This window comes from Scatophagus argus, chromosome 15 (genome assembly GCF_020382885.2).
Source record: "Scatophagus argus isolate fScaArg1 chromosome 15, fScaArg1.pri, whole genome shotgun sequence".
Taxonomy (NCBI): domain Eukaryota; kingdom Metazoa; phylum Chordata; class Actinopteri; family Scatophagidae; genus Scatophagus; species Scatophagus argus.
The window spans coordinates 729,811-744,449 of NC_058507.1; the positions used below are offsets into that span (position 1 = coordinate 729,811).

Genomic DNA, 14,639 nt, shown 5'->3' on the forward strand with positions numbered 1-14,639 from the left:
ACCTGTTGTTGATGTCTGCTGTCAGAGGGACCTGGTTCTGATATCTGAGGAGGTGGCCAGGAACCGAGAGGAGGGCTGGGCTCTGAGCAGACGACAGCCTCAGGCCAGAGCCGCTGTGACTCAGAAGCTGGAGGAGCTGGAGGCCTGTTGGACCAACGTCCAGAACAAGGCGTCCCAGCGCCGTGGCAGACTGGGCCAGGCTGAAGACATGCAGAAATACTTAGCCCAGTGGACTGAGCTCATGTAGGTTCTGTTCACTTTGTGTTGATGCAGACTCTCCATGATGATAAGTTTGTGGTTTGTCTAAGTGCTGCATTGATACGGAGCAGCTGACTTTAAAGCCAGCCCACATCAGCTCTGCTCAGCTTAGCTCATTGATTGGAACTGTTACTTTAAAGACGTGGAGGGCTCAGTCCCCTCTAACTGTGGTACAGATGAACAGATTCAGTGTGTTTGTTAGCAGGAAACAGACTGGATGGGATATTCACTGTTGTAAAGATCATAGTGAAGTAGATGTGGTCTGTGTTCATGGAACTGGACGCCTTGTGCCTTGTGTCCCAGGGCCTGGCTGAAGGAGATGCTGTCTCTAGTACGAGGGGAGGCACTGAGTGTGGAGGGAGCTGACCTGGAACAGCTCATTAAAAAGCATGATGAGTACCATGTCCAGATTGACAGGCAGCTTTGCAAATCGCAGGCTGTGAAAGGGGAAGGAAGGCGCCTGATTGAGGAAGGAAACTTCATGTCCCAAGAGGTGAGATCTAAGGGCTCAAATCCTTTTCTCAAAGAGGACCGCCACTGTATCTTTTCCCATTGTCCTCGCAGGTGGAGGAACGTGTCTGTGAGCTGGAGGAGCTGGAGGAGCGAGTGGAGAAGCTTTGGGAGGAAACCAGGATCCTGTATGAAGAGGAGCTGGAGATTTTAATTCTGCAGAGGGAACTGGAGCAGGCAGAGCGCTGGCTCAGCTCCTATGAACAAACACTGATGGCTGAGGACTACGGGGTAGGTCTTTATGTCAATAATAACAGCTGGAGGGAAAGAGGGGAAAGGGCCTAGTCTGGAGCCAAATCCAGGCTGCTGCTCGGCCAGGTGAGCTACCAGGCCGCCAACCAGAGCCATTCTTTGCTTAAACATGGTCGTTCTTTTGGGTCCTCCAGGACTCTGTGTCTGATGTTATGGAGCTCCTGAAGAGGCAGGAGGACTTGGAGGCCATGATCCAGGCCCAGAGCGACCGCTTCATGGCACTACAGAAGAAGAAAACACAGGTTGGTTGGTAACTTTACAAATGAAGGTTCATTTGTAGTATTTCTTTTAAATCTGAATGTTCTCTTCTCAGAGGGAGAAGAGACTGGGTCTCCATGGAAACGAGAACATGGACCCCGAGGACAGAAAGCCTACAGCAAGAGTTTCATCCCTGAGGAGGAAACTGTCTGATGCGAAGAGCCCACAGATGTCTTCCTCCAGAGACATCTTCCGTCGAGTCAGCATCGGCAGGACAGACAGAACCCTCAGATCGACCACACTGGACATGAAAACCAGTCTCGCTGCCTCTGGTCGCACCTCACCTGGCCCGTCTGCCCACCCTGACTCGAAGAGACACTTCAGTGTCGGAAGACAAGAAGAGGCCATCAGTCCTTCTGCTAGTCCCAACTCCAGCCCAACTGTGAGAGCGTGGAGAAGTCGTGGCACTCCTCACAGATCATCAGCTGACTCGTCCTCTCCAAAATGTCTTCAGTCACCTCCCCCACCCTCCCCCAAACCTCGATCTACCCCTCAAACCTCCGTCCCTCCTTCATCTAAGGAGACTCCTGGGGAAAACCATCGTCCCAGATCCAAACCTCCTCTAGCTCCAAAGCCCAGACTGTCCTCTACAGAGTGGACGTCCAGACGCCAACTGGAGAAGCCCACCACACCACCTGACTCACCTCCACTAATCAGAGCGCTTGTTGCTCCCACTGAACCGCCGCCTCCACCTGTCACAAAAAGATCCTCTGCTCCTGAATCACCACCGCTTTCAGTGAGCAAAGAGCTCCACGACCTGGACCTTCCTGATTCTCCACCTGCTGCCAAACAGGTTACACCACCTGACTCCCCGTCTGCTGCACCAATCACAGAGGAGCACTCTGAATCAGCTGACCTTGCTTCTGCAACAAGAGAGCTGCCTGCGTCTCCTCCACAGCGACAGAGGAAGTTGGAAGACGTACCAGAGGAAGAAGCCAGCTTCAGCAGCTCCACGCCGGAGGTAAAACCTCAAGTTAATTGTCATGACATAAGCTGAAAACTGATTCTGACTGTGTCACACCTGCCGTTTTGTTAGGTAACAGCAGTGCAGCCAATCAGAATGGAGGGAACTCTGGAGATCAAGCTAAAACAAGGAGGAAACAAGGTGAGAACCCCAAACAGGACAGCTGTGGACAGATGTGGATTTGTTTCAGCACACGTCAGATATTCACATCAAGTCAACATCTGATGACGACAGGCAGAACAACAAAACGTTTCCAACTCCCGTGAACTTTTATTTTGACTGCAAACTTTCCCAAATGAGATTTACGTGGCTTTCATTTGCCAGTTTGGGTACATTAAAATCTTTACCATCATGCTTCTCAAAGTCGAGGATGCTTCCTTGGCAGGATGGGCCCTTCCAAGTCGGGTCCTCCAGAGGCCAACATGTGGATCCACATGCTGTGGTTTGGAACGGACTAGAGAGTCTGAAATGGTCTGTAGTGTTGTCCCTTGGCACGTGTTGACCATTTTTAAAAAGACAGACAAAGTGTTGTGCACATGGATAACAGTTGGTGGCAGTAATGCTCCGCCCGGCTGCTCTGCCCGGCTGCAGAGGATGTACACAGGCATCCCTGAAAATCTGCATTTTGGTCATGTGGTATCCTTTAATTGATCACAACCGTTAGCTCCAACATGGCTGCATGTGCAGTGTGCTCATTGGCTGACAGGTGTACGTTGTTTCTCTGTGATTGGCTGCCGCAGGGGGTGGAGCACTGGGAGGAGGTGTTTGCTGTTCTGGAAGGAGAGACGCTCGGCCTGTTTACAGACAGAGCAGCCGCTGCACAGGTAAACACTGACAACAGCAGAAGATGGTGCATCCCAACACAGCAGTGTGTATTTACTGAGACAACAATGAACAAGTGAATGTTTAAATTCTGTTTCATGTTAACATGCTGGAAAACACCAGAACCTGACTTTCATTTGGTTGTGTTGCGTTGTGTTCCCACAGAGGACCTTTAGGTGGCCTCCTATCAGCATGGTGGGAGCTGTTTGCAGGGAGAACGTTCACTACCGGAGGAAGGAGCACACCATCAAAGTGATGTGAGGGAGTGGCAACAACAGCATCCGCACCTTCACACAAACACAACACTTAAAGTCAGAGATGACAGGAACTGTAACACCCAGCAGACTGTTTGTGAAGGTTTGAACAGAGAAGACCAACCTGCTGGGGTCAGCTAAGGCTTAGCAACGTTGTACTGTTGATAAATGAGCTCATGAAAGGGTTTTTCTGTTGTGTGACTGTGTCTCAGACTGCAGGACGGCAGTCAGTATGTGTTCGCAGCATCCAGCAGAGACCTGCAGCTGCTGTGGGTGAAGAGGCTCCAGAACAGACCTGAATCTTCTAGCACTGACTCGGACGACTCGGGGTAAGCGCGCGCACACACACACACACACACACACACACGCACACTCTCCTTCCTTTAAGCTAAATCTGATTCCTAGCTGTCGGTGTGTGTTGAGTGTCAGACATGCTGTAATTTCAGAGCTGATGGAAACTTCAGCTGAAGATTTATTTCAGGAGTTGAAAATGTTCAGAATGCTTATTTAATGAATTTAGAGCTGGGAAAGAAAGGCTGTTGATGGACTGTCCATTGACCCAACAGCAGCTGAATGTGTGTGACTAATGAGGGCTGAGACTTTGCTTTGTGTCGTCACAACCTTCAAACTTAGGAGGACTGAGGAGCGAAGGTCCTTCATTTGTCATCATCATCCAGAAACATGAAAGGTTTCAGCAGTTATGGTGCCACTGGGGTGCAGTGCACACAGTGACAAAGTATTTCATTCAAGACTGGCTCAATATGTGTGTTTTAATCAGACGTTCAGCAGTATCACAAGGCCAAAGTGAAATGCATTTACTGGAGACAGCAGATTTGTCTGTTGTGCTGCCATCACTCACAAAACAGCTGCACACAAACAGAAGATTTGAAATAAGAAACCAAGGAGGAGCTTCACGACTCACGCTGTGCCACCAGATGCCACAGTCTGTCCTGGCCTTCACTCCAATCAGAGCTCAGGTGATTCATCTGAATTTCTCCTGGTCTAAAGAATTTAACTTCTGAAGCGAAATGACTTCCACAAGCACTCATGGCTGCTTGGAAGTCTGTCAGTCCAAAGTGTTTTGTCGGAGTTTCAGACTGAAGTGGTTTCCTTCAAACAGCGTCAGGTAATTTGTCCTTGACTTTCACATCTACCTGTTCACACTGTGCGCTGTGGGGATGCCGAGCTCCTCTCAGGTGGGTGACAGGCCAAAGAAATGAAACTCTCTGCCAGCAGGATTTTTCTTTAATGAGATACTTTGACAAGGTGAGTTACATTCAGCCGACACACAATGGTGGAAAAACACAGGGTGACGCAGGACGCGGCCCAGGCTCCATTCATGCCGCCGTGCATTTCATCTGCTTCGGTTTGCAGTGTGGAGATGGAAAATGCAGCACTGCAGAGGCAACATGACTAATGCAGCAGTGAAACACGCTGATCAAATGATTTGTGCAGGAGGATGTGTTTATTATTAGCAGGCCGTCATGCGACAGCAGATCTGAAACGACTGGGCGCTGCTTGTAACGTGAACACATCCCCAGGTGTGTGTGTGTGTGTGTGTGTGTGTGTGTGTGTGAGACAGAGAGAGGCAGTTGTGTATCAGTCACATCAGCTGCCAGGGATTGGGTGAATACATGAATATCGTCTATCAGATTGGTCAGCTTGCAGACGAGACAACATCGCTGATTGAAGACAGCATTAATCCATTAATAAGCAGGATTTCACCGTTTGATGTGATCATTGTAGCTGCAAACGAGTAGATCTTATCGAAGCCTTCTGGTCTTTGTGGGGAGCCAAGCTAAAACCAGTCTGGTCCTGTGTGTGTGACGGATACACGAAGGTGAGACTGGATCTGACTCGGTTTAGATGCCTGCTGAGGATTTCCCTGAATGCTGGACCTCTGGAAACTGCTTCTCAGCAGCTGGAGGCTGTGGTTTGGCCTTTGGACGGTCACTTACAGTAGCTTTAAACAGTCCGAATCGAAAACTAGCCTGCCAGCCAAAACTCTTTCTTGATGACGCTTTGTCAGCGTGGCCGCCGTGGCTTTGGTCCGTTCTAAGCAGAGCTGGCAGGCCGGACCTGAAGACGAGACGCTTTGTTTGAATGTCACAACCCAAATGTCCACTCTAAAATGAATGGGACGTGGCTCTTATCTGCCTTCTTCTCTGGTTTATGATTGTTAAATAATAATAAAGGCGTGTCTTACTGTTGGTACACATCAGATAGTACTCAGGCAGTACCTTGAACACAGTGAGTACTCTGATATTGTCTTGTGTTTGTTCAGGAGAGCATCTTCAGTCAACCTGAGTCTGGAGAAGCTGGCCGAGGCTCCGGATGATTCGACCAAGCCGCCGGACGGGAGAACCAAGAGCCTGCAGAGACAGTCATCAGCAGAGGGGCAACCTCCACCCAAACCTCCCCACACCTACTACAACAAGCACCGCTACCCCGAGGAGGGCGAGTTCAGGAGCACAGGTGAGCCCACACAGCAGACCGCACGTCCTCGCCGAGCACGTCACTGAATCCAGCTATGTGGGGCCCGTCCTGATTGTAGTTCACTGCCCCACAGACACACGCAGCGTTCAGAACCAGCTCCCATCTGTGCCTCCTCCTCCTCCACCCGACACCCACGACCCCCCTGCTGCAACCCCCCAGGTGACGGACGACAACACGAGCAAAGAAAAGTCGAGGATGAACGTCTTCAGGAAGCTTTTCGCTAAGAAGTAGAGTTTGATTGACTGTTGCCTGACGCCAGCAGTCATCAGGTGACACTTTGACTTTCTCAGAGATGCACACACACACACACACACACACACACCATCATCATTTACCTGCAAAGTGCGTGACAGAACATAAGACTGAACAGAACTACAGAGGGAATAAGGAGGCAGCTCATTGGCTTTCAAACAGGGACATCTTAACTGGAGGTCCGCCTACTGTTCCCAGATCAGTTCCTCCCTCTGAGGAAGGCTGAGAGATAAAGCTGAGACTGTCCATGTTCTTTTTGTCTTACAGAAAGGCTTTCAGCTTGGGACTGAGCAGCTTCTGAAACACTGGACTCTGGGCTAAGTGCAGCGTGAAAAGCCCTCATTGGGTTTTCTTTGGACGGGACCAGGATCAGTAAATACTGACACGCAGTTACTCTGTGCGATTTACAAACTAACTGCTGGTGGAAGCTGATTGGTCCTCTGGCCAAACATCTGCTGACGCACGGCTCTGACAACTCGAAGACCTTTATTTGTCCAGAAATGAATTGAGACCTGAAATCTCAGTCTGTTCCAGGTCAGTGAATCAGAGCGACAGACTCGTGTTAATATTCTCACCGCCTCAAACGAGAACCTGCTCGTGTGTCTGAAGTGACTTCATCTCCAAAATCTGATCTTTACCTTTTGAAAAGTGACTCTCGCTCATTGAAACTGATTTACAGCAAGTGAATCCAAACAGATTTGTCACAGTGAGGAGCAGAAGAGGATGAAACACCAGCAGAGATGATTTTAAAAGATGAACTTTGCTTAATGATTTGGTGTTTTTGGAAATGAACTCCATTTATTTATTAATGAGCAACAAATCCAAACAACTTGAGACTCATCCTCTCCTCCATTCAATCAGATCAATAAGTCAATCATTAAAAATAATGAGTCGCATTAACACTTTTGAGAGCGATCGGGAGTTGAAACACTTCTTCAGTTTGGGAAATTAAAGTCAATTGAAGTGTTTGAGTGAGAGCCATTCAGACGACCTGAATCACAAACACGTGACGTAACTCCTTCACGTGTCTGTTGGTGCACGTCGCATCAGGACAATGTTGTTTACATTCAGCCTTTCAAATTAAAGCGTTTCGTGTTTTTCTGTTAACTAATCTCATTCAGTGCATTGATTGCTTTAAGATTTCTATGCTGCATTTCCAGTGTTGTAGATGATGAGAAATGTTGTTAAAACTAGAGGATTTCAGACTTGTTGATTTGATTGAGTTGTGTTGAATGTTTTAATTAAATATTTCCACATTAAAGCATGGACTTCCTGATCCGTCTTCTTCCTGTGCTCATGTTGTGTGGCAACATGTGCCAACACTTTCAGCTGAGTCACTGAGGCAGCTTCAGGCTTCCCTGTCAAGTGTACAGTGAGTGTGTTCATCTCATATCAACGTCACTTCAATCCGTAATGCTGAGATTTCATCTCCACGTTCAGTCTGCAGTCGGTCTGATTCCAGGAAGTAGCCTCGGCCTGAACCCGAAGTCGCCTTGTGTTCTGCTGAATGGAAAAACTCACTCAGAGCAGTTCAGTTTGGGTGCAGCTGGTAACTCAACATCTCAGTCGTCCACCTGAGACTCACCTGAGCCAGTTATTTCAGTGCAGGTCAGTGCAGGTCAGGCGGTTGATGTTGTCCTCATTAATGACATACTGTTTCTCCCACCCCACCAAGGATCAGCGTGATGGCTGTCGGGGCCCACGTGGCTGTGAAGCTTTGCTGCTTTTCCTCTCAATGTGTTTGTGATCGTGTTGAGCTTTGGACTGTTGGTCGGACTGAACAAACTCTGTGAAGGAGTCCCTTTGGGACCACATGTCTCACTGTTTGGACACCAGTTGGACAAACCAAACAGTCAGTGGATTCATGGAGAAAACAATCAGCAAACAATCATCAGCTGCAGTCAAGCTGATGATTGAAGCTGCATCAGCTGCAGGAGTCACAGCCAGCTGATCGGGACAGGACGACAGAGGACGCTTTACTGCAGTACACGCTCTTGATGATACACTGCAGTGATATTCTCTGTGCCTGATGAGGGTGTAGTTCCCCTCTCGGCCTCAGGGTGTCGCCGTCGCTGCAGTAATGAGCTTCCTCTGCGCCTCTCGGGGCTCTCAGTTTGAGCCTGCGGGCTCCAGCCGGCAGATTGTCCGGTTCAAAAGTTTATTTTGAGCGCTTGACATTGATTGAACCATTAACCCCGCGGCGCCAACACAGCTAATGATTTTCCTGCTTGTTTTTGTGCTGCAGGACAGCAGGAGCTTCTCCGTCTGCCGCCGACTCACGCGCGTTTTCTGCTTTTTATTTCATAATCTGAGGCCGATTCTCCCTCATCAATTCATGTTGTCACCAGCTCAAGATGTTTAGAGAGTCCAAATCAATCTCACAACTTCACTTTGGTGCTCTTTTCAAATAAAACACTTCAACCAGTGAGCACGGGACTAAATAAACACAAAAAACTAATCACAACAACAGAACTAAAACAAAAGTAAAATGATGTTACATACAACAGTTTATCCAGCTGAGGTTATTGCTGACGTTGTCTCATTATTTCGTTTTTAATTCTCTCGTCAAGCCTCATTTTAATTTGAAAATCATCTAAATAAATTGAGGAAACAGAAGCTTGAGTTCGTGTCCATTTGAACAAGCGGTGAAAACCTGCGGATGTTTTCTAACTGTTGGGTTTTACACCCAAACGCGCCTGAAACGCTTGATTTCCCGGGTCAACATGGAATCTAACGTTTCCCTGTAAAGAAGCGAAGCGGAAACTGGAGCTTTAACGAGCGGACTTCTGAGCGCGTGAGCGGATGTTTGCATTTTGTATTTTCAGTAAATAAAAATCGGAGCGGCCGTCAGCTTCACCGTCACCTTTACTCATTTTTCTGTTGGACACCTTTTGGTCCCTGCAGGCCTCCGTCTGATTCGCGCTTCGACATTCAGCTCACGGCGACAGAGAACAGAAAAGCAGCAGGAGATCCGAGCCAAACCAGGCCGACTTGTGCTGCGGATCAAACCCACTTTAACCGGTTTAAGAAGCAGTTTAATTCACCGGCACGTCGCTGGGCAGACGAGGCTTTTCTGTGAGGGAACAGAAAACGCAGCGCGGTGTTTTTGTTGGTTAAAGTGTGCATTTAGCTGTGTTCAGACTGATCTCAGGTCAGTCTTCTGCTCAGTCCGGCAGGCCGAAGCTTCAACTGCTCTTAATTTATTCATTTATGTTATTTATTTCCACCAAATCCGGCCTCTGCGGGGCAGGAAATGGCCCCCAAAACCTGATTCCGTACTAAACTTCAAATTAAAATATCCGTTTGTTTGTTTGTTTTTTTGTTTTTGTTTTTTGGTGACTTTTGGAATTTTTTATTGTTTATTTAAAATTAAAGACTCTGTTCAGTCAGTCTGAATTACACACCACGTGCTTTTAAATGCGGGTTCTTATGTATTTAAAAGTGAATGTTTTTAGGCAACAAATGAAGAATTAGAGTTTATTCATAATGTATTATGTATTATTCTGCACGGAGCTGCAGCCTAATATTTACATACAAATAAAGCTTCTGTTATATTCATGTATAAATATTCCAGCTCCCTGGATTATAAAATAGAAAATACACAAATTAAATATTCATTTACACACCAAATACGATGTCAAAATGGCCGCCGTTCTTACTTTAATTTTTTGAGGTTTTGTCTCTCATCAGACATAATTTCACTTTTAATAAGCTGACAGGTTAACTTGTGGGTTCAGTCGGGTGGAAAACGACTCTGAAATGACGTCCAGACTGTTTGATGGAGCACAGAAACACTGGAAGGAAAAAGATGATGAGCATTTCAGTTAGGCAGAAGAAATAAGTCGAAGAATTTTAGCGTTCGTTTGCGTTTGATTTTGCTTCTTTAACGCAGACGGTTTGAAGCGTTTTGTCCACGTTTCACTCACTGAAATGACCGACGGAAGCGCTTCAGATCAGAACAGATGACGTCCACCTTCACGTTTTCCTCCGCCGCTTTGAACGAGTCTTGTAATGTCGGATTTTAATGTTGTATCCTTTCATATCAAGCTGATTAACATGTGAACATCTCATCACTCAAAGATGAAACGTTAAATAAATAAATAAATGCATGAGAGCGGCTTATATTTCTGTTAGTGTAGTTCGTATTTCTGCCGCTGGGAGGCGCCCGCTGTCCTCTTCAGCTGCCTCCTCCTCCTCCTCTCTGCTGTTGATCCCTCTGATTTATTTGCTCACTGCTTTCCCTCTGAGCCTTAAAGCCAACAGTAATAATAATGATGATGATACAGTGTGTTTACATGCGGGCGGCGCGTTGAGAGATCGTGTGTTCAAACATCCACGCACTCGGAGGAAATAAAGAAACATTCTGCAGATTAACAGCCTCCATTCCCCATCCCTCAAGGTCAGAGGTCACAGGTGGAGGCAGGACCAAGGTTCTGGTTTCTGAGCTCAGCTGGAAGAGCAGGACTCTGTTCAGTCGCCCCCCCTTAAACCACCACCTCGAAGTGTTTCTTTAAATCTCTGTAACTCCAAGAAATCCCCCAGCTACCATCTGCTAACCTAACACAGCTCCCAGAGAAGCCCAGAACCTTCCTTAACCAGTGGAACTCATGGAAGTGAATGAATATGCCACAAAGTCCCCTGCATTACCGAATACCCAAGCTGCTCCTTTGATATTTAATGAAACGTCTTGAGGACTGTTGGAAACCTTTAAAACCGCACGAGCCTCCTTCATGACAATATCAAAAAACTCCTGGAACTAAAATGTTTTAGGAGAATCTACTGACACCCCCCTCCATCCCTATTAATCCCTGGAACTTTGTTAAAACCTCAAATCCCGGACCAGGCCCGGGAATATCCAGTAAAACCCTCCTGGGACTCTTCAGGGGCCTAAGTCTAAGAAGTAACCTTTTTATTAAAACCAGTGGGACCTAGCCAAGAAAACATGGTCCGCTGGGAACCCTTTCTGAACCACAGGAACCCCCTTAATAACCTCTTTCAGAAAAAATTCCTTGATCCCACTGATCCCACTCCAAAGAAACTGGAACATCAGTACAGGAACTTCTTAACAGAACCCATTTGAAGCTTCAGACCCTGTTTAAGAAACTAAGGAATGCCCTCAAGAACCGCTTTAAAAACAGCTTGACCTCAGTAAGAAATCAGTGGAACCTCCACAAGAGCTCAGAAAACTCTTTAAGAGTTACTAGGACCACTCAATCACTCCCTGAAAAACTCTAGAACTTACAGAAACGCCTTACAAACCCTGTGCAAAGCCAGTGGAACCTCCTGCAAATACTCCAACCCTTAAGGGAAACTGCAGGAATCCCCGTATGCCCTCAGCCTCCTTAAAGAACCCTCAGAACATCAGTAAATTCCTTGTATGACTTTGAACCCCATGCAGACGCCACCTCCTTAAGAACCTAAAAGAACCCTGTGATCAACCCCCTTAAGTTCCTGAGAACCTCCTTAAAGGCCATTGGGATCCCCTGAGAACCTCTGGAAACTCTCCATGCTTTGTGATCCAGCTGCCCCCTGATCAGCCACTCGATCAGCTTCATTGATCCATATTGGTTACGCTCACTCTGACATGTTTCTCCTGACAAAACTCATTTCTTGGTGTTTGTGTGTGCCGTTAACTCTGTGGAGGACTCGGGTGTGAAACACTTTCTCAGCTTGATTAAACATGGCAGCTGAAGTCATCAGCAGTCCGTGTAAACCTGACAGCATGAATGTCGAGTCTTTTAGAGCGAAATGAAAGTTGATGTTCAAATAAAATCCACAAAAATAGGATGAGTCTTTGATGGTTGAGATGTTAATTATGACGGAGGTCAAAGGTCACATTCGTGTTTTTTTTCCCTCTGCAGCTCTGACTGAGTTTAAAAAGCGTCTTTCTGTTCCACCCAAACATAAATATACCACATCTAATAAAAGTGGAAAGTTTTCACTGTGCTAATTTTTTCTTCTTACTTTGAGCAGTCAGTCAGTCCGTTTTGTGCCAAGTGTAAATTGAGAAAACATTTTAAATCAAAACGGTTGATAATAAAGAAGAAGTCTGTGAACGAGCTGGATTAAATGTGACATCCTGATGAACATCTGGAGGCTGTCAGTGTTTCAACTGTTTTCTAATATTGGACAGCTCTGAAGTAAAAGCAGCTGCTGAACTCATTTACAATCACTTTGATACATTTTAATTCAAAACTTTTGTTGTGTGTCAACAGATGTTAAAGTTGCCGCAAATATTCACAGTTCAGACCAAAGTATAAAATCAAAGCTCTTTTATTTGTGTGCGAAGAAATTCAGTTGTCATCCTCCGCACAGCACGTTCAAGTGTTTAAATGTATTCCTCAATAAAAATCAGAAGAAATTGAATGGAGTTTGGTTTGGGCCGATTCGATGTTGCAGTTGTGACTTGACCAACAGAAGAGAAAAGAAAAGCTCACCTCTTTCTTCCTCTCTCCTCTTTGCACTGCAGTTACATTACGTTTTAAAATTTAGAAGAAAACGAACAGAGTCTGGTTTAACTTGGGTGATTTAATGCATTCAGATGATCTGACTGTATGCTTTTTATCTGTTGACCGACCGAAGAGACGGGAAGTCGTCCTCCCGCTCAAACCTCACACAGAAAGCTAAAGCATGTCATGGTGTTAGTGAGAGAAATGAGGCTGGTTTGGTTGTGCCCCACGTCCCAGTTCTGGGTCTGTTTTAAAATTCAGTAGAAAACAATGGAGTCTGGCCAACAAAAGAGCCTTTCTCAGCGCGTCAGTGCTTTAAAATCGCGAGGAAAATGAACCGAGTCTGGTGTGATTTGTTAGTCAAAAACATTTCGTTGTTTATAGACACGTCTTTACTTCCACTTGTCGTCCCTCCTCTCTGACGGGTCCGCCTGCTGCTTTGGGTTTAAAGGCTCATTCCGTGAATCCAGACCTGAAAACACACCTCGTTTCAGGCTTTTCTCTTGCTGAGGGTGGATGGACTTTTTCCGCCAGCGCCTCCTCCTGCTCAGTCCTGTTTGGATGCTGCAGTCCTCTCTCTCTCTCTCTCTCTCTCTCTCTCTCTCTCTCTCTCTCTCACACACACACACACACACACACACACACACACAGGAACCATAAACGGAGACGGTTAAGAGTCCAAACTGAGCTCACATCTTCAGCTTCTGTGAGCAAACTTTCAGCGACAACAACAGCAACAAACAGACAGTGTGTTTAGTTCCCCGAGCAGCTGACAAACAAACATCAAACCATACCATCAAAATAAAAGCATGATTTAAAAAAAAAACACGAACATTTCAAACTTTTCTGTCCACTCAGAACGCGTTTTTACGCAGAATAAAAGCACCAAAGCGAAGCAACACACCGAATCCTGTTTTGTTGTTATTATTAGAAGTAGTAGTATCGGCCTAATATGTTTTATTCATTTATTTTTTACTTTCTGCTGACTCGTATTCTTCTCCAGTTTTGTTTGTTTGTTTTATACACACCAGAAGAATCTGCCATCATACTTTCTCTCCACAGTAATCAAACTGTGTGGGAATATATAACATAAATATATAATATAAAATCTTCTGCAGCGCCGACTTTTGGGCTCAAAACACAAACTGAATCAGAAACTAAAACAGACTGAGGCCGACTGCAGTCTGCGACATAAAATCACTTGTCTTCATGTGAGCTGTTGGGTTGTGTTCCACCTCAGCGCAGATTATTATTATTATTAATGTCATTATTATTAATGTCATTATTATTAATGTCATTATTATTTCCTGGATGTGACTGACCCGCTCGTCGTCTTCTTCTTCTGTTCCTGACTGATGGATTTTCGTTTTTCTGTAACTGCGCGAAGATTTCCTGACTAGTTTGGATGAAAACTCTGAACTCTGCTGGAGTTTTCTGCTTTGCTTGGGACAAACGTTTTGTTGTGAAATGTTTTGCACTCAAACCGCCGTAAAACGCGTTAAATTAGCAGACAGACAGGCGGACGAGCAGGCCTCCTCACGTGGCTCAGATTAAACGGGTTAAGGTGGGCTGACTGACATGTTGAGGCCTTTGCTTCAGACGAGCCGAGAGGACGTGGAGTTTTATCAGATTATTTAATCTGTTTGGATGAAGGACGCAGTACTCTGCCCGCTGTGTGTTTATTAGCAGTATTATTACGACGGCTGAGAGGCCGTGAATGAGAAACACGTCACGGTCTCGTGTGTTTATTTGGTGAACTCAACCTGCTGATGACGCTGTAATCAATTAATACTAATGACAGCATGACACGTGACGGGGCTCCGCTAACAGGTAGTGTGGGTACTGTGAGAAGTACTTGCAGTAGTGGTGGTAAAATGTCTGCCGTCTGTCTGTGAACTCTCTATTTCATTCAAATGAATACATAACGAATATAACATCCGGTTTGCAAACCCTGCCGGTCTGCTCTTCACAGTAGCGTCAGTACCTGAGGGAGTACTGCTGGCTGTGGTCGCAGTACTAACAGCAGTACGAGTTTAAGACCAAAAGACGCCTCTTCACAAGAAAAGGTGGAATAAATCCTGCTGAAAATATTCGGCATCGCCCTTTAAATATGAGACGTGTGTT

General features: G+C 46.1%; 1 protein-coding gene across 1 annotated transcript in view; it reads left to right on the forward strand.

Moving 5' to 3' along the window:
• sptbn5 (spectrin, beta, non-erythrocytic 5) overlaps positions 1 to 7,342 on the forward strand; it is a 41,594-nt gene extending 34,252 nt beyond the window's left edge. The window contains exons 70-81 of the mRNA XM_046413817.1: positions 26 to 243; positions 562 to 751; positions 823 to 999; positions 1,155 to 1,262; positions 1,334 to 2,239; positions 2,315 to 2,383; positions 2,983 to 3,066; positions 3,230 to 3,321; positions 3,531 to 3,647; positions 5,603 to 5,793; positions 5,888 to 6,083; positions 6,334 to 7,342. Coding sequence (XP_046269773.1) covers positions 26 to 243; positions 562 to 751; positions 823 to 999; positions 1,155 to 1,262; positions 1,334 to 2,239; positions 2,315 to 2,383; positions 2,983 to 3,066; positions 3,230 to 3,321; positions 3,531 to 3,647; positions 5,603 to 5,793; positions 5,888 to 6,045 — 2,310 coding nt within the window. The 3' untranslated portion in view covers positions 6,046 to 6,083; positions 6,334 to 7,342. The remainder of the gene's footprint in view (positions 1 to 25; positions 244 to 561; positions 752 to 822; positions 1,000 to 1,154; positions 1,263 to 1,333; positions 2,240 to 2,314; positions 2,384 to 2,982; positions 3,067 to 3,229; positions 3,322 to 3,530; positions 3,648 to 5,602; positions 5,794 to 5,887; positions 6,084 to 6,333) is intronic.
• Positions 7,343 to 14,639: the final 7,297 nt, after the last annotated feature.